At 35.2% G+C, this 20,191-nt stretch overlaps 2 protein-coding genes across 2 annotated transcripts; both read left to right on the forward strand.

Annotated features, from left to right (window-relative positions):
- Window positions 1-471: 471 nt before the first annotated feature.
- LOC134242937 (collagen alpha-1(XII) chain-like) lies at window positions 472-8,200 on the forward strand. The gene is made up of 15 exons (XM_062725138.1): window positions 472-581; window positions 1,416-1,794; window positions 1,976-2,166; window positions 2,293-2,880; window positions 2,996-3,279; window positions 3,354-3,633; window positions 3,735-3,752; window positions 4,501-5,058; window positions 5,155-5,181; window positions 5,450-5,639; window positions 6,045-6,215; window positions 6,788-6,984; window positions 7,062-7,625; window positions 8,002-8,043; window positions 8,163-8,200. Exons 1-15 carry the CDS (start codon window positions 521-523, stop codon window positions 8,198-8,200), a joined length of 3,588 nt encoding a protein of 1,195 aa, XP_062581122.1. The 5' UTR covers window positions 472-520.
- Window positions 8,201-10,165: 1,965 nt separating this feature from the next.
- Window positions 10,166-19,794, forward strand: LOC134242936 (collagen alpha-4(VI) chain-like). The gene is made up of 15 exons (XM_062725136.1): window positions 10,166-10,309; window positions 12,450-12,828; window positions 13,452-13,642; window positions 13,750-14,316; window positions 14,428-14,711; window positions 14,793-15,072; window positions 15,199-15,216; window positions 15,513-16,070; window positions 16,165-16,191; window positions 16,889-17,084; window positions 17,434-17,604; window positions 17,962-18,158; window positions 18,254-18,817; window positions 19,355-19,402; window positions 19,679-19,794. The coding sequence occupies exons 1-15, from the start codon at window positions 10,249-10,251 to the stop codon at window positions 19,753-19,755; spliced, it is 3,618 nt and encodes a 1,205-aa protein (XP_062581120.1). The 5' UTR covers window positions 10,166-10,248; the 3' UTR covers window positions 19,756-19,794.
- Window positions 19,795-20,191: the final 397 nt, after the last annotated feature.

Here is a 20,191-nt window from a genome sequence, read left to right on the forward strand (position 1 = left end):
ACCAAATCATCATGATGTTCACTATTAAATAAAAAATGTTTTAATTCGCGTTTAAAACAGAAATTCCTTTGTTGTTGCGAGTTACAATGTAGTTGATATCAGGTCTCTTAATGGCTCACCAGATTCATTACCGAATTTCTTACTAAGACCATTTAAATTGATTGGCCACCTTAACGTGCATTGCATACAGTTTATTGGAATGCAGTGCAGTGTATTTCAATACATTAAAGTGCAGTAATTTTTAATATATGAAAAATTAATTTGCCTGCCAAAAAAAGATATTTATATATGTATTCATTTTCCTGGAGCATTCTATTTAAAAATAATACCCTCTCCCCTCTTTTCACTGGAAATTTTACGGGGAAACACTGGGGCTGGTGGGTCTGTCTGTGTTAACCCTGGTGAAGAATTTTATACAACTACTATTCAGAACAGGTGCTAGTAAACTGATCATTCTCAGCCAGATGTTAGAGTGTCAAGGTCACAGAGCGAGCTGGACAGAGTCGGAACCATACCTGGAATGAAATCATTATTATTACTGCTGGCGATCACAGTCCAAGTGTGGACACAAGTTCCCAAAGGTAAAACATACAATGGATTTTTAATAATATTACAAAACAAAATCCATCTAATATCAAAGGAAGTATAAATTCTTTGAGAGATGATAACATTAAGAGAAAATATTTCTTCTAATGGAATTTATATCATTTGTCATCACCCAACGGCTGATTAACTCAAGAATAAAATTTCAACGAATGAAAATCATTTCTTTACGTAAAGGTGGCATATCAAACAAGTGCTATTGATATCATGATAAAATTTTATCTTCAATGAATAGAGATAGCAGTTTATAAATAGAATATTAGGGCTATTATTTGTTACGTCCAATCACACATGTGTATGTCAACATGCTTTAATATTTTTATTGCTAGATAGGAATAATTGGTTTTATCAAGATTTTTTTTTGCCTTTCCAACTTGTTGCACAAAATATCTTGGTTGGATTATGTCTAATCAGGAAAAAATACAAAAAGTAGCTGAAGACAACCAATGTACAATTTTTTTTGTAAACATGACGAATGGATACATGTGCAGTATCATAAAATTCTCTATATTTAAGACCATTTTTTTTATTTTCGAAACAACCAGGTAAGTAGGTCAAATTTTTGAACTCTTCATGGAGTATACTCTTTATGCTAGGATGTGATGATCCAAGGTCACGTGAGCCTGAAAAAAAAAGAAAAAAAAATACCTCTAATTGATGCACAATATGAAAACTATAATTTAAGACCATCTCATGCTTTGATCGAATAATTATTTTTTCCAGGATTTTTCACTTATAAATAATTTTGCGAAAATATTCAGTTTTGGAAAAGAAACAAAGTTCCATTTATTTATTTTTTTTTCTTTACACAGGATGTAGGTCTAAGCTTGATATCGTGATCCTGCTGGACGCCTCCTACAGCGAAGGGCAGGTAAACTTCAACAAACTATTGCAATTTGTGGAGAATTTTGTTAACCAATTCAATATAGGACCCGACTCTACCCAGATCAGCGTAGTCCCGTTTGCCACGTCAGTATACAACGCCTTCTCCTTAAATACACACTCAACCAAATCAAGTCTGATCAGCGCCATTCGAAACATACCTTACAAACCGGGGACAACGTACATAGACAAGGCTCTCACGTATGTGGAAACTTCCTCATTCTTGCCTCGAAATGGAGGAAGATCTGATGCCGAAAAATTAGTTTTCCTTTTGACATATGGCCATTGGTCCAATCAAGCTAAAACCACGTATGTATTTTTTGAAAAAAAAAAATGAAATTATTATTAAAACGGCCTTACGTGATAAATTTTCATTTTTCTCCTCTTCAAACGCATATCATTCAAATAAGGTTATATCAAATCTAAAGTGTTTAAAAATAATCTATTTCTTGGAGCATAAACCTTATTTCAAGCTTGGTTTTGATTGCAGATCCGAAGCCCAACGATTGCACTTTTCTGGTGTTGAGGTTTTTGCTGTTGGTATTGGTAGATATGTTTCTAATTTTGAGCTAGAATCCATTGCTAGCGATTATACCAATGTGTTCCAAGTACAGACTTTCGATGAGCTGGACACCATCCAAAGTCAACTGACCAACGCGGCATGTCAACAGGCGGCCTTACGTAAGCTCTTTGTTGACTCAAAGTTCTTGAAGTAAAAGCTCTATTTTGTCACCAACACAGTTTTTTTAAAGGAAAAATAATAAGTATTTTATGTTTACATGTACCTCAATATTCTTTTAAATTCAGATTGTCAATCAACAGTTGCAGACATTGTGTTTGCCTTAGACTCTTCTTCCAGTTTTTCAACCATAGACTATTCCAAACAGTTGCTTTTCATCAAACACCTTATAAGACAATACGACGTGGGATCAAATGAAACCCAATTTAGTGTAGTGTCTTTTGACTCAAGAGTCCATGTGGAATTCCCATTGAATAGCTATAAATCGAAAACACAAGTTCTTGGGGCCATTTCTAATATCACGTATCATTATGCCTATGGATCGACAAACGCTAGTGAGGCTCTAAAATACATCGCCAGCAACAGCTTTACGTCCACCAATGGCGGTCGAGCAGGAGTAGAACGCTGGGTTATTGTTATCACAGACGGAACATATTCATATTCACCAGCTCCCGCAACATCCGCAACATCGGCCGCAACAGATAAACTTCATAAAATGGGGGTTGGGGTCATTTCCATTGGCGTAGGAAGCCGAAGCAACATGGAGGAGTTGCAAGCTTTGGCTACTGACCCACATCATGTTTTTAAATTGGACACTTACGATGATCTTTTCTCAGTGATGACAAACATAGAATCAAGAACTTGTGATTTTAATGGTATTTTTATGTTCATTCACATTTTCAACTAAGGCATTTAATTTTGATGGCATGTCAAATTACCATACTAGAGCATATGTTTTCAATTTTGTTTCTTTTTTTATTTGCGTTATAGCTTGCCATGGTAATAAGGCAGATATTGTGTTTCTTCTGGATTCCTCTGCTAGTGAAGGAAGCGACAATTTTAATTACCAACTTCAGTTTCTTCAAAACTTAACTTTAAAGTTTGACATCGGACCTGAAGCTCTTCAGATCGCTCTGGCAACATTTTCCACCAAACCATATGGTCATTTTTGGCTTGATACATACCAAAATAAAACAGATCTTATGAATGCCATCGGCAACATCCCATACATTCCTGGAAGCACATACACCGACCTTGGTCTAAAGTTTGCGCTGGTAAGTCCAATGGATCCTTTTTGTATCTTGTAAATGGAAGAGAAATCAAAAACTGATATTATAGTTCATTTCAGAATGAAAGTTTCAGTTCTGCCAATGGAGCTCGAGATGAAAGCATACCTAAGATATTGGTAGTATTAACAGACGGACAATCTACCGATCCAATGGCGACAGCTTTAATGGCTGACCGTCTGCACCAACAGGATATCAGGGTCATCACCATAGGAATCGGACAGCGCGTGCGCAGATCTGAGCTGACTGTTATTGCAACAGACAAATACCACGTGTTCACTGTTAGTGATTTTAAATCCCTCGCATCCGTTCAAAAGGATTTACAAATTGAAATCTGTAGAAGTGAGACATACTATTGAAAGATCTATTATGATGGTTTTATGAAATTCCTGTGTATATGATATGAAACATAAGACGTCTGACATTCCCTCTTTTACTTACAGATGAAGAACCAAGTACAGGCAAGTTCTATTAGTTTTCATTTGTATGCTTTATATACTTTATATATTAAGCATTTACATATGGAAAAAAAGAAGAAAGTAGTTCACTGAAATGAAGAGTTTTGAGCGATTTACTGATAGGGTAGTTTCTTTGTCGCGAAATGTTTCACTTTATTTTTATGAAGTTTAGTCGTCCGTCCGTCCGTCCGTCTGTACGTCCGTCCGTCCGTCCGTCCGTCCGTCTGTCCGTCCGTCTGTTAGGATCCGCAACTCCTCTCATACCACTGAATGAAATTTGATGAAACTTTCACAGAATCTTTATTACATGTTGCCATTGTATTTTACTTTTTGATCCGACACATAGTCCCGGCCACAGGAAAACTGCTAAAAATAAGAAAGCACTCTGATATGTTTTTTGAAGTTTTCAGGACATTAGTAAAGATAAATTTCCCTGTTTTAGATCAAGTAACTGCTAAAAATAAGAAAGCACCTGATATGTTTTTGCAGTTTCCAAACTATCGAAGTATTTATCTTGCACCAAGTCAACATTTAATATGATACATACATGTATTTTATGTAAAATATCATCTACTGATAAAAAAAAATTGGTTTTAAAGTAATTAAACATAGTCCACTATTGCCGAAAAATGGTAAAATGTCCTTCGATAGATGCAAAGTTAGTAAAATCAATCAATTTAAGTAAATTATCGTTGGATTTACTTGAGATGTGGTTGCTATAGTGATCTGTACCTTTGTTCATTGTTATTAGAGTGCGGCGATAAGGAAGCGGACATTGTTTTCATTCTGGACGATTCCGGAACTGAGGGTGCCAGCAATTTCAAGAAGGAATTAAACTTCACCGCTGATTTCATGAAAGGATTTCAAATTGGAAAACAGCATGTTCAATTTGGTCTGGTGACATATTCGAGTTACGCAAGAAACCAGTTTTATTTCAACACATACCATGACTTGCAGTCCATTTTACACAAACTAGATACTATTACTTACATTGGTGGAACCACACGTACAGAATATGGTCTTTCAAGTGCCAGGTACCAATTTCAATCATATCATGGAGCAAGACTTCACGCTCAGAAAATCGTCATCATCCTGAGGAATGGGATGTCTTATTCCACTACTAGGACGATTGAGAAGGCTAACGAAATGAAAGCTCTTGGTGTAAAAGTGATTTCGGTTGGTATTGGTAAAAACGTCAGTCATATGGAATTAAATGGAATTGCCACCGACTTACAACATGCGTTCACTGCTGCAGACTTTGATGCTCTTCCGTCTCTGCTATTCAAGATTAAATCTGCTGCATGTTCTGGTAGGTTTATTTACCCCAATGGGTTTCCACTTTGTGAGAATTATTTTCAAATACTAGTATGCAATATTGTAAAAAAGCAAATTTTTTTTCTTGCAGTTCCTAATCCCCGTGTTATTGACCAAGGTAAATTAAATAAGTTTTCTAGAACTATGTACTGGTATATGTATCTTAATTATTTTTAATTATAAAGTCAGAGGAGTTTTTTTCCCCACCATTTCAACTTCTTTTATTGTATATGTATTAAATATTCTTTATTATTAAATAAACAAAAAATATACTTAAGCTGTTCAGAAATTATGTTTGATCACTTTCATTATTCCTCACAATATGATTTATTTTAGGTTAAAAGAAGAGTAAGGGGATCCTCTAAAAGATTTTTTTTCTGTTTTAGAGTGTGGAGAACGAGATATTGTTTTCTTTCTCGACTCTTCAAGGAGCAAGAGAAAAATCAACTTCAATAAGATGCTCACATTCGTTCAGAACTTCACCAAAAAGTTTGATATTGGCCCACAGAATGTTCAGGTTGGAGTGGTTACATTTTCTACCTCTGTGCACGAAAGAATCAAGCTTGACCAATACAGGTACGTGTTGATAGTATAAATCAGCTTAAATGCTAGAAAATCTCAATGCATTGTCATAAGCTTGAGGGTAATGGGTAAAGTTGATAATTTCCAAAAACGTTTATGAACTAGCTGTTATTCTGACACTTAAAAGCCAGGGCCCGTCTTAGAAAAAAACTTACTGCTTAAAACAATATCTAATTTTGATTATTACTTTCTAATTTACATTTAATTAAAAATGGTTTTATGTTTTTTTAAGGATTACATAAACTGAGTACATAGTTTTATGCTAGAGATATCAAACAGACTATCTAATTTTGCAAAGTTTTACAATCAACTAAAGTTTTTGGTCTTAGTCGTAAAATGTTTTGTAAAACGGGCCCCTGGTTATAGGTAGAAGTTAAAATCAATTTTTTCAAACTGTAGTGATAAAACAGCCTTACTAGCGGCGATCTCTGGGATTTATTACGATGGAGGAGGACTATACACAGACAAGGCTTTACAGTACGCCAGAACACAGGCCTTCCTGCCTTCCCACGGTGGTAGACCTAACGCCAGCAGGATCGTGGTCGTCATGACGGATGGGCTTTCATTCACGTATTTACAGAAATATTCACTCAAATAATTTTAATCATAATATCATGTTTTTAACTGCTTGTATACATTAAATCATGTATTTTAGTTGAAACCAATGCTTACAATTCCTTTCTACCCTATACACAAATCGTATGATGAGCCAGTTCGTACCTCTGTTTTCCCCCATGTATTATGTTTTTTTTATATTAATTATGTTTCTTTTGCACACAAAATTTAGCGAAGACAAATTGCAATGGAATACTATTTCATTGCTCATCAAATATATTTTCATATAATTTCAAATAACCGCGTAGAACTGCGTTATCACAGGTTTACAGGTGCTTTTATTCCTGTATTTTATTACTTAAAACTGTTCTGCAAAATATATTGTCCTATTAAATGAATCATATTTTGAAATGTATTTAAAAGTACAATTTAATATTTTCATCATTTACCCAATTTTCCAGAGGATGAAGCGAATGACAAAACTGTCTGTTCATTGTAATAAATGCATTAATGCTTTTTGATGGAAAATCTTAAGTATTTGAAAATCCCTATCAGTGACAAAACTTTTTCTATCTACATCTTTTTAGTCATGCGAAAACTCTACAAGAAGCTGCAGCCTTGAAATCCCAACCGAATATGAAGGTGATTGCCATTGGCATTGGACCTAGCGTCAACCAACAAGAAATAAACAGCATAGGCAGTGATTCTCAGCACGTTTTCTATGTTCCTAACTTTGACGTTTTGAACAAGCTTAACTCGGAGCTTGAGTTCACTTCGTGTCAGAGTGAGTATCATTTACTGTATTTCTTCCCAGCCTGGAATGAATAAGAGGGTAGCTGAGAGTAACCTTTTCATTTTCAGCATGTGGTTTCATTCAGACAGCTGACATCATCTTTGCACTGGATTCCTCCAGTAGAATAGGACTGATCAACCTACAGAAGGAGATGGACTTCGTGCAGTCGTTTGTGAGAGATCTTCCAGTAGGTCCTCACAACGTACAGTTCAGCGTTGTCTCATTTGGCTCAGTCGTTCAAAATATATTCTACCTGAACCAGTACTCACAAAAGAGACCCATTTTAGATGCAGTTCAACAGACGGACTTTGTCGGGGGTTCGACTCAGACATCAAAAGTGTTGAAGTATATCAGGGAGCACAATATTCTTCCGGTGAATGGGGCGCGTTCGAACTCTTCACTTCTTGTTGTTGTTCTCGCAGAAAGCACGTCAACAAACAAAAGCGCCACATTGATGGAAGCTAATTTGCTAAAGGCCTATGGGGCAACTGTTGTCGCAATTGGAATTGGGTCGAATGTTGATAATACCGAACTTAATTCTATTGCTTCAGATCCTAACCATGTTTTCAAAGCTCAAAATTTTGACACGTTGCAGAATATCAAAGAAGATATTAAAAAGGTTGCCTGTGAGAGTAAGATGTTTAATATTCTAAACTCATATTTTAAACTGATATATTGTAAAAGAGTGTAGGTTTTAAGAATACTTTCATTTGGACCACTGTAGTGTTTTTGGTACTATTTAAAGTTTTAGTGTCACTACTCTTTTATGAGTGGAATGGGAACGTATATGTAACACTTTAACAGAAAACGATATTCAAACTCGGGATAGGTTTTTAGCATAAACGATTGCATAAAAGTGAGGATATTTTGACATATAGAGATAGCTTTATATTTTTAATATGGCATTGTAATTTACTGTTAGGAATACTGCAGATATACTTTAAATATTACTGGTACTTTGTAAATAAATTAATATTCCAACCATTTCACTCACTTAATTTTTTACAGGTGTTAATTTAGATGTTAATTCTACAATGCCGACAGTGCAAGGTTTGCTACTTTATTTACTTCCTTTTCATAAAATCATCTTACTTGTGTATGAATTCAGAAACAAATGTATGAAAATAAATGCTCATTAGTATAACGTTTTAATTTTATTTCTTTGGCAGATGTTACAAGAAAGAGGGTTTTAACCATTGACGATTAGTTAATGTACGAACCTTTATAAAGACTTTTTTGTAAGTTGATATTTTAATAAAATATAGACCTCTCGTGTTTTCTACTGAATGTTACAGTTTACTAATCAGATGTTTGTAAAAGCTTTTCAATATGCTCACATTCAAAATGGACAAAAATACACTAACAATGATTAAAAAGCAACCCCTCCATCTCTTTTGAATGAATAAAACTTAGACTTGCAATTAAAGTGTGAGTGTGAGAAACAAGTGCAAGAACCTAAATTCCGAGAGAATGAATTCAGGGTTAGGGTTAAGGTTAGGGTTGGGTTAGGGTTTAGGTTAGGGTTAGATGTTGGGTTAGGGTTTAGGCTAAGGTTAGGGTTAAGCTTGGGGTTAGGGTTAGAATGCAAGAGCATGTTCTGATTACAGCTGTAGAAAATACTTGTACAGTAATCCAAATGTCTCAAATAGTTAAAGATCTATGAAATAAAATTTTGATGTGGCATTCCTCCTTCAATATCAATTATTCTCTGATATTAAAGTGAACATGGATCTCTTGTTTGTGACTTTCGCTTTAGAAGGATGGTTTCCTATACAAAATAAAAACAAAATACTAAGAACTAGTCCAGAAAACTTAAAATTAATTTCATTGATTATCTGTAGAATCCCCTTATTCTCTCTGTAAGACAATTGACTATTCTGTTACACGTTGAATGTAAGCTAAGTGGCACATGAGCAGCAAAGCTTCTTATGTCTATCAACTTATTAGCTACTCAAGAGCTTGCCCTGAGTACGATCAGTTTTTGAAGCGAGGCAGGCTACTCACTGATAAGTTGATGTTACCGGGATTTCAACAAACTTGTTTAAACTCGACAATTCGTAAATTCTTTGATATAATGACCTTGCTAGCCAATATCACCTAGGCCTTTGTTTTTATACTGAACTTGACTACGGAATGATCTGTCCACCTGATCAATTCAAAGGGCTCACGGGGGTGTTGCCTACTCATTTCGGGCACCTGATCCCAACTTTGAAATTTCAACCGTGAACGGCTCCCTGTCTTATACCCGCTTCACTTCACATATTTGTATCTTTTAAAATAGATTTTTGACCAATCACTGTTTCTTCACCTTTTAGACCCCAAAAGACCTTGCTGATCCATCTTCGACTCCTGTTGCAAAAAATAAGACTTGTAACAGATCATACATGCACAGGACAGTTTATAAACTGTGAAATCTATAAAATACACACGTAATGTTTCTTTAGGGACCATTAAACACTTATTATCGGTTACATAACATCGTTTATTGGAATTGTTTTTTCGATTAAATTATTTAGCTTTGGGATACTTATTAAGTATGATCACAGGATATGCAGTACGGTTTTTAAAGATGCAACCAGGATCTATGCTGATGTTCCTTGATCATTGTTTTTCGTAAGACTCATCCGAGTAAGTTCCATGTTTTGTTCTAATTTAACAGAACATTATTTTTAAAACAGTATAAAGTAACCTTTAGTTCGACGTCTTATCCATATCATTCTACAAAAGAAGAAAGACTGATATAAAGCAACAAAATCAAATCGAACAAAAACATGTACGACATACATGTTTCGATACTGGGAGGGATGGAGGATAGTCCATATCAGCAATGTAGCAGCGAACTTCGAAAGACAAAAACACCCCAAAATCTACCTTATTGGTAGCATGGATTCAAAATATGAACAACTAATACCTATGACATCTATACTGCATTCATAACAAATACACGCGTTTTCCCCTAACTTTAATAAATATATTTTTACCTTTGTCATATTCATCTCAACCGAACTTTCACAGAGGCAAATAATGAATGAAGCGAAAATTAAAATAACCGTATTTCGAAAAATAATAATATAATTTAAAAAAATGCATCGGTTATTACGAATGCATTACATTAGCAAAGCACATTTTTTCTTTCGTCCTTTTCCGTCCATTCCTCGAGAACAGGTGTTGATAATCTGGTCATTCTCAGCCAGGTGGTGGCGCCATAAGTACAAAGTTAGAACACCTAGTCACAGAACGGAAGACACTTTAGGAATGAGACTAGCATTACTGCTGTTGGCGCTTACAGCCGGGGTTTGGACTCAGGTACCAACAGGTAAATTATCTTACATCAAATTCTGTTATTCCTCATGTGTCCAGTAAATATATTATCAGTAAGACACTAAAAGGTTTTCCAATGCCGGAGGAGAAGAAGTCTACATTTATAAGGATTTCTTAATAATATCACTTTGTAATTTTTATTGTAAAATGAAAATAATTTCCTTTCATAGTACCAGTGCGTGCCCAATATGCTTAGTGTCAGTAGATTACAGAATTGCTTGATCTCCTTAGCAGGAAACTAACACGTGTACTTCTCTGAGTATATTTTATGCTGTGTAACTTTATCACCAAGTCAATATCGTAACACATACATTTTTTGAGCTTCTTAAATAAAAATTTCAAATGTAATTATTCCATTTTTGGCACAAGAATACCAGAAGTTTTATCTTCCGGAGATTCTTATCATGTTCAAGTAATGTCCTTGAATTACATAATTCATACACCTAGAATATCAGCATTTGTTCAAGTTTAGTTCTAATGCGTGTATTTTCTGATGCATTCAAGGCCCTTAGAAACTTGCGTGGACAGAAGGGAAAGGGAGCCTTCTTTCTAACAATTTTACTAATGCATGCCATACAGTAGAGATAAAGTTAATTTACAGTTGTGACCATTATTCCCTTATAAATAACATTTGTTGGTCTTTTCTTCTTGTTAAAGAAAATCTGGTTAGATTTCCTAATCAAGGAATAAGTTGTCCCCTCCCCAAACTGAGATTGCCACATAAGGGCCTGCATCCTTTGAATAAAAAGGTCTCATGGCTTTTGTGACTGGGAATACTTAATAACGCCTTGGTACCTGGTTCCACGACTGGTGGGTCCAGGGCTCTGTTTCTGCTCTGCCCAATTTGAAATGTTTAAAAGGTAGATCGCGGGTTTACTGTCTGCCTGAAAACATACTCTGAAAATTTGTCAACTTAATCCTCTCGTTTCAAATTTTACTTTCTGAAATTTTTATGAGATTCGTCTGCGTGGTTATATTGTTATCGTATTTCAAAGGCACTAATGTTGATGAGAACTGGTGACGCTATTACAATGAAATATATAGTAAATGAGCCTTTCTCACTGGTAAACACATTTCAAAACCATGCTTTTAATATGAAAACGGCGCAGACGAATTTTATTTTACTCAACACGATGAATGTGAGATAAATTTAGAATCGATCTATTAAAAAAAATTAGTATGTGTTCTCGCTCATTTTCTCGCAAAAAAACTTTAAAGTTTTAAAAATTTGTAACAAACGTATATAATTTCATTAAGACGTTATATAACGTTAGTGCGACGTCATTATTTATGTACGACTCAAAATCACAATGTAATGAACAATTCACTGAAAATAAAAATTGTTGTATCTTCATTGATTGACAATAAATACATGTAAACATTGTCATAATTTACCTAAATTGTCACACTTTTTTCAATGAAGCACAGAGTCATGTTATTTGAATCAATTTTGACCTTTCATGTTCTAACTTTATATTAACTCTTAGTTTAATTTATTATTGATTAGATATTAATTAATCATTTATTTTTTATTGCATTATTAAATAAATATTTTTACAGACAAAACAAGCTTTAATGTTTGTTTTATTTTATGATGCACACTGATGGAAATACTTTTTGCTTGTTTGTAGTTTGATACTGTAAATGTAGTAAGCTTTTTACGTCGAATCCTATTATGACGTCAGCGAACCCGCGATCTTTAAAATTCCGTCACATTTTCTTGCTTTTCTAGAAATTATAAAACAATAACTTTTTAAATAAGGAAATGTTTGTTTGATTACGCTTTTGATGTATTGAAGGTAATTCTGCATCATCGATGTTCTTTAATTTATTTGTTGTTTAAGCTAAAGATTCAAATTGTGATGATTTGAAAAGGAATATAGACATTCACATCACTCGTATATGATTTTAGATGCTATCCGGACAGATTTTCAAAATTCTAAGACCTAAAAATGTTTATGTACATGTACAGTACTCCAAAAATATCCCCAATGATAACAAGACTACATACATCTTTACGGATGGACAGTATGGATAAAAACATGCATCTTTCAAACCACATCCGCATTAAACTGCACTCTTTTTTCATTTAAAATTAATATCATGGTGATTGGTTCCGTTATTTATTTCTTCAGGATGTAAATCTAAATTGGACATAGTGTTTCTACTGGACGCCTCCTACAGTGAAGGGCAGACCAACTTCAACAAACAACTAAAATTCGTCGAAGATTTCGTCAATCAATTCAGTGTAGGACCTGATGCCACCCAGATCAGCGTGGTCACGTTTGCCACAACAGTACACAATGCGTTTTCTTTAAATGCACATTCAACGAAACCAAGCGTGATCAGTGCTATTCAAAGCGTGTCATACCGACCCGGAGCCACGTATACCGATAAGGCCCTCAGCTACGCGGAGACCACCTCATTTCTACCTCAAAATGGAGGAAGGGCTGACGCGGAAAAGATTGTCATCGTACTTACGGATGGCCAATCATCAAGTCATTCAAAAACACTGTATGTTATATACGTAAATCTTAAATACACTGACTACTTCAAATGACCGTTTTTTAAGAGGTTTCTAAAAAATATATATTGAGATTGAAAGTATAGGGAAACCTGTCTAATCCGACGAGCACTAGCAAATGATTTTTTTTCGGAATAGACAGGGTGTTGGATTGCACAATGTAAAAACATGGGAACTAGATTTTACTTCGGAATTCACAGTGTGACGATGATGGATTGCACTGGTTTCGGATTAGACAGTTTTCACTGTATATTGATTGATTCAATTTTAGGCATAATGAATCCATGCCTTTTGTTTCTGACCCATATATAAACTTTAACTATCGCTTATTAGGTATATAACATTCTCCGAAGGCTTATCATATATTCAAATGTTTCACATTTCATATGTACTATATATACCAGTATATGTTTATCTTATTTTACCATCAATCAGCACTAGATCATCCAGTGTGAAGCTAGGAAATATACATGTAGTGTTTAAGTATGTCTTAGTGACAATAGGACATCATATTGAACTACCATTACAATTAAATGTTTGTTTTTCTTAAGTAACCTAGATAGGAAATTGAGAGAATTTGAACTCTTTGTTTTTGTTTTTTATTTTGCTTTAGACTCCAAGCCCAGAGTTTACACAGTTCAGGTGTAGAAGTCATTGCTGTTGGCATAGGTAATTCAGTATCAAATTCCGAGTTAGAAGCGATTGCAAGCGATCAAGCACATGTGTTCCAGGTACAGGACTTTGACCTGCTCCACACAATCCAAAATCAGCTCACCAATGCGGCATGCCAGCAGGCTGCATTGCGTAAGTTCCTCAGCATCATTGAATGATATTACGTCTCTGTAATCTTATCGAAAATTAGAATTGTTCAAGCTACCATTGACATGCTTTTCATTTTTGTTGTTGTTCAGATTGTCAGTCAGCAGTGGCAGACATTGTGTTTGCCATAGATTCTTCCTCAAGTATCTCAAGTACAGATTTTTCAAAGCAGATGATATTCATCAAAAACCTTGTCAGACAATACAATGTAGGATCAAACGAGACACAATTTAGTGTGGTGTCCTTCGACTCAAGGGTCCACCCAGAATTCCAACTGAATAAATACCAGTCCAAAACCCAAGTGTTAGGCGCTTTGTCTGGCATCAGACATCACTATGGTTCAACACACACGGGTGATGCTTTGGAGTACATCGCCAACACCACCTTCACGCCTGCCAATGGTGGAAGACCAGGGGTGGAACGTTGGGTGATTGTTCTTACAGATGGATCTTCTACTTCACCAACCGCAACAGTGGCTGCAGCAGACAAGCTTCACAAAATGGGAATAGAGGTCATTTCCATTGGTGTAGGAAGCGGAGCGAACAAGGCGGAGCTAGAGGCGATTGCTACAGACCCGCAACATGTTTTCAAAGTAGACAACTTCGATGATCTTCATTCAGTAATGTCAAACATAGAATCGAGCACATGTGGTTTTAATGGTAAGCGAAGATATTACGGATGCCGTAACGTAATCATATTAAAAAGACAGAAAAAAACATCGCATGCTTCATAAACTGCATTCAAAACAACACTTCTCTTTTGGTTTGTAGTCTGTGAAGGCAACAAGGCGGACATTGTATTTTTGTTGGACTCCTCGGCCAGTGAGGGTGCTGCCAATTTCCAGCATCAACTGGAGTTTGTTCAAAACTTCACAGATAAGTTCGACATCGGTCCTGACGCTGTTCAGATCGGTTTGGCTACGTTCTCCACCAAACCACATGGTCATTTCTGGCTTGATACATACCAAAATAAAACAGACCTTATCAACGCGACTGCGTATGTCCCCTACATTCCTGGAAGCACATATACCGACCTGGGTCTAAAGTTTGCTCTGGTAAGAAAGATAAATCCTTGTTATTTTTCCGGAAAATTTTAACAGAACAAATATTAAAAATAAGTATATAGTTCATTGCAGAATGAAAGTTTCAGTTCTGCAAATGGAGCTCGAGATGGGAGTGTGCCCAAGATATTGGTAGTGTTGACAGACGGACAGTCTACGGATCCAATGGCGACAGCTTTGATGGCCGATCGTCTGCACAGAGACGGCATTAAGGTCATCACCATAGGAATCGGTCAGGGTGTGCGCAATTCGGAACTGACTGTAATTGCTACCGACAAAAACCACGTGTTTACTGCTACTGATTTCAAATCTCTCGCTTCTTTGCAAAAGGAATTGACCATGGAAACCTGTAGAAGTAAGAACCATTGCTCAAAAGTCCCTGATCTTGCATTTCCGTTCTTGCGTGTTTTTTAAAAAATGAAATTGACTGGTTTTGCATTCTCCGTTCATTGGGTTTTTAATATTCCTTTTTTTGTTGCAGATGAAAAACCAAATACAGGCAAGTACTACATTCATTAGATTTACAAAAAAGCAACAAGGTAGATAGATCCTTCGAATTCGTTTATAATTGATAAGTGGATGGAACTCGCGATCGTGTTTCATGAAGGACCGAAAAATTGAATCGCGCCATTATTATTTGAAAGACACGTTTTGATGCACTTACTTTGGAAAAAAATATTTATAGTGCTTTGTATTTTGTTGCATTAAAAAACTTACCTCGAAAAAAAATTCATAGTGCGCTGGAGTTTGTTAACACTTTTTTAAATATTCAATCAAAAAGTATGTTTTTAACAGAATGTGGAGAGAAGGAAGCGGACATAGTTTTCATTTTGGATGCTTCAAGTAGTGAAGGTGCCGACAATTTTAAGAAAGAGTTGAACTTCACCGCTGATTTCATGAAGGGGTTCCAAATTGGAAAACAACACGTTCAGTTTGGACTGGTGACATATTCAAGTTATGCAAGAAACCAGTTTTACTTCAACACGTACAATGACCTGCAGTCAATTTTACACAAACTCGATACCATTTCTTATACGGGTGGATCAACTCACACCGAATCTGGTCTTTCGAGTGCTAAATTTCAATATTATTCACATCATGGTGGAAGACCTAACGCTCAGAAAATCGCCATTGTCTTAACGGACGGAATGTCTTATTCTTCATCAAGAACAATTGCAAAGGCCAACGAATTGAAAAAGATGGGGGTTAAAGTGATTTCTGTTGGTATTGGTAAAGACGTCAGCCAGACGGAATTGAATGGAATTGCCACGGACTTGCAGCATGTGTTTACCGTAGGAGATTTTGACGCTCTCAAGTCAATTCAATATGAAATCAAAACTGCTGCATGTGCCAGTAAGTTTTCTTTTGTATTTATGAATGTTGTCATATCAATCTAAATTAAGCTAAAATGTATGATTGATACATGTTTTCACATTTCTTTTTATAGTTCCAAACCCTCCAGTTATTGACCCAGGTAAGGAAAATGAAGGCTTCACAATGCTACATGATTGGTTAACTTCAGATTTTCAATGATTGGTTAACTTCAGAAAATTTTATATATATAGTCAATGATTGGTTAGATTTCAGATTTTCAATGATTGGTCAAATTCAGAGTTGCATGTTTTTCTCTCTTTCAACTTTTTGTCTCATGAAATTCAATCGAAACAAACTGAGTTTTAACTAGAAATTTTAGATCTACTATTGCAAGAATATAGTATAGTCTTCGCGCACTCAATAAAATACTGCATAATTTTTATTTCAGTTTTTTGCAGAAAAGATCATCAGTTTGATTTTGCGTTGATGTAATTTAATAATCAGGATTTTTTCATGATGTTAAAAGACTAAGTCTAAGATTATGCAGTTACTGAGGAAATAAGTTTTTGTCTTTGCTTTCATGGTGACGTTGGCCATCTTGAAGATTTTAAATGTGTCATACTTAACTAGAATGGTTGATTTAGAAATGAAGTTTCGATAAGAATGTACGAGTTATCAGCAATAAAGGACAAAACTATTCACGAAAGAATTACAATGCTATCATACCCCAAAAGTTCGTAACTGGAGATATTTTTTCTATATACAGGTTTTAGTCTTTTTGTACAGAAGCAATACACCAACCTTTTGTACATCATGAAAAAAAAAATAAAAATTGGAATCTCCCTTTTATATTTCAGAGTGTGGAAGCGGGTTGTCCGACATTGTTTTTCTTCTGGACTCCTCGGGAAGCGAAAGAAAAATTAATTTCAACAAGATGCTGAGTTTTGTTCAGAACTTTACACAGCAATTTGACATTGGTCCAAAGAATGTACAGGTGGGCGTGGCCACATTCTCTACGAGTACTCACGAGAGAATTAAGCTTAACCAGTACAGGTAGACAATTTTAATTAACTGTTATCAACAAATTATCAATTTTATGAGAAAAGACTTTTTGAGATCTTTATAAAATTGTACTTCATCAACAACGACTTTTTAAAAAAGGGGGATAATTTGCAATTTATCAACTAAAATTCCATTATGGAATATAGTTCTACACTATTTTAACAGGCACTTGTTTCGGAAATAAATTTTAACCCTTAGTATATACTATGGGTTAAAATTTATTTCCGAAACCAGTGCCTGTGACTATATTCTGTCGATACATTTTTAATCTTTTCAGTATTAAACTGTTTTATCCCCTTATTTCAAAGCCCATATAAATATGCATGTATGGTCATTTCAGCGACAAGACAGCTTTGCTGGCGGCGATATCTGGTATTTATTACGACGCCGGAGCAACGTACACGGACGAGGCTTTAGAGTTTGCCAGAACACAGGCCTTCCTGCCGTCCCACGGTGGTAGACCTAATGCCAGCAGGATCGTGGTCGTCATGACAGACGGACAGTCTATAAAGTATTTTAACTTTGGCTACCATCAATAATCTCAGCTTAGAAATAAAACTTTAATCAAGCACAAAAGCCTTAAAATACTTTCAGAAACAGTGGTCCATTGTGCGTGAATTACTTTAATGAGGATGATATTTAATTTAAAGTTATCATAAAATGAATTTATTGGACCTGGAGAAAAAAAATCTTGTCCGTTTAAATTTACAATAAAGCAACAGTGTACCTGCAAAAGAAAACTTCAACTTCGAAATGCAAAACGTGTATTATATTAGTATTACAAAGAATAAAATTCGAATACATGTATGTAACCATCACTCCAGTGAATATTTTCGTATGAATATTACTATTCTTCACATCGTTTCAGTCATGCTAAAACCCTACAAGAAGCCACATCTTTGAAATCTCAGCCAAATATGAAAGTTATCTCCATTGGTATTGGATCTGGCGTCAACCAACAAGAATTGAATAGCATTGCCAGTGACTCACAGCACGTCTTCTCTGTCGCTAACTTTGATGTCTTGAACAAACTTAACTCAGAACTTACATTTACTTCTTGTCAAAGTCAGTAATTTTTTTTTATCTTGAATACTGCAAATCTCCTTTTATGATATATTTCAAAGTCCACTTTATACTCTTGTATTGAATTTCCTTTTTAGCGTGTGGATTTATCCAGACAGCTGACATCATCTTTGCACTGGATTCCTCTGGAAGTGAAGGACCAATCAACTTCCAGAAGCAGCTGGACTTGGTCCAGTCGTTTGTCCGAGATCTCCCCGTTGGTCCGAACAACGTTCAATTCAGCGTTGTGTCATTTGGCTCTATGGTCCAAAATAACTTCTACCTGAACCAGTACTCGCAGAAAAGACCTATTTTAGATGCCATACAGAAGACGGATAATGTCGGTGGTTCAACTCAGACGGGAGATGCTCTAAAGTATATCAGGGAACACAACATTCTGCCACTGAATGGTGCTCGTTCTAACTCTTCTCTGTTCGTTGTTGTTCTAACAGATGGAACATCAACAAACAAAAGCGCCACCTTGACGGAAGCTAACCTGTTGAAAGCTTCCGGTGCAACTGTTGTCGCTATTGGCATAGGGTCGAATGTGGACAATGCAGAACTGAATGCGATAGCTTCTGATCCCAATCATGTGTTTACTACCCAAAATTTCGACGCACTGCAGACGATAAAAGAGGACGTTAAGAAGGCAGCATGTGAGGGTAGGATGATTGATTTATGATTCATTGGTTTTAAAATTACAATTCTTTTTTTTTTGCTGCTTGTGACAGAATGACACTCTTAACATTTTTTGGTTCTATACGCTAGAGTATGTTCTATGTACATGTAGGAACAATTTCTAAATCAATGCAATTTATAGTCCAATAAGTTCCTTATACAAGGGTATCAACAATCTCGTTTGAGGGGGGCTACGGGTCAACAAATAAACCTTCAGATATAAATTATTTTTTTTTAGATATGATATCTTTAGGTGCTAACCATCACTTGGCAAAGAAAAATTTCATTATGTATATTTCAGTTTACAAATTTTATCACTTTTGTATCTCTTTATATTGAACTCTTCTTCCAAAGGAGATCAATATAGTCTAAAATTGCCATAGGTGCAATCACTCAGCCCTCTTAAAGTCATCTTATCACGTCTCTGTAGTCAAATACATTGACTTTGTTTGATTTTGTTCCGATATACATGTATTGATTTTATTTATGATAATTGATATCGATTATTGTTTTAATTTTAGGTGTCAATACAACAGTAGCATCGATCACCACAACTCCCATGGTAACAGGTCTGTTAAACTTTCTTTTACATTGTCGAAAAAAATTGCTTGGAAGTGTACAAAGGACAAAATATTGCAAATATTACAAAAACCCAACTAAACAAATTAAGTTAAAGCAAAGGTTAAAGTTGATGTGGACTTACATACAGTCAGACGGACAGTGCAAAACTATTAGCCCCTACCCCTCCCCTGAATCTTCGATTACAGGGACATACATGTAGAAGCAATGTTATTCTTCTCATCAAAGTGATTGTTTTGAATATTTTTTTTAATTTTATTTGTTAGACACAACGACGGAAGGAGAAATTTATGTCACTGACTTTTCCTTGACAACAATGACAACACTGGATATCATTGGATGAGATTATGTCAAAATGTATCGTAAAATAAAAAAAGATGAAACGAGTTATTCAGGTACATTTTTCTTGAATGTTTAGGTGTAATATGCATCTCAGAGAGTGTTCCAACCGTAGTAAGCAATTTAAGCATAAAAACAACATACATTTGTGAAACTTTTTATTTAAAAAAAAAAAACAAACCTTAATCCCATTATTCAAGGGTAATTAGAAGGGAGGTAATAATACAATGTAGTTGAAAAGAAAAAAATAAATACATACATGTTAATAAATAAATAAAAGCATGAAAAGAAACTTACGCTAAAAGTAGAAGCCATTTAAGAATCAAATTTTGGCTGGATATTGGTGGAAGATAAAGGTCTGATAAAGATAAAGGCATATTTTCAGTAGAAAATAATTAAGTAGAGCTATACACATTAAGAAAAAAATTAGCCACTCGGCC

The sequence above is a fragment of the Saccostrea cucullata genome, unplaced genomic scaffold (genome assembly GCF_032062105.1).
Source record: "Saccostrea cucullata isolate Sc308-1 unplaced genomic scaffold, CSIRO_AGI_Scuc_v1 ctg2641, whole genome shotgun sequence".
NCBI lineage: Eukaryota > Metazoa > Mollusca > Bivalvia > Ostreida > Ostreidae > Saccostrea > Saccostrea cuccullata.

Bases quoted from the DNA above. Each gene is read 5' to 3' on its own strand.
- LOC134242937 (XM_062725138.1), top strand. From the start codon at position 521: ATGAAATCATTATTATTACTGCTGGCGATCACAGTCCAAGTGTGGACA. The intron at 6,985-7,061 runs GTGAGTATCATT...TTTCATTTTCAG, and splicing joins TGAGTTCACTTCGTGTCAGA to CATGTGGTTTCATTCAGACA. The intron at 8,044-8,162 runs GTTTGCTACTTT...TTTCTTTGGCAG, and splicing joins TACAATGCCGACAGTGCAAG to ATGTTACAAGAAAGAGGGTT.
- LOC134242936 (XM_062725136.1), top strand. From the start codon at position 10,249: ATGAGACTAGCATTACTGCTGTTGGCGCTTACAGCCGGGGTTTGGACT. The intron at 12,829-13,451 runs GTATGTTATATA...ATTTTGCTTTAG, and splicing joins TCAAGTCATTCAAAAACACT to ACTCCAAGCCCAGAGTTTAC. The intron at 17,085-17,433 runs GTAGACAATTTT...TGGTCATTTCAG, and splicing joins ATTAAGCTTAACCAGTACAG to CGACAAGACAGCTTTGCTGG.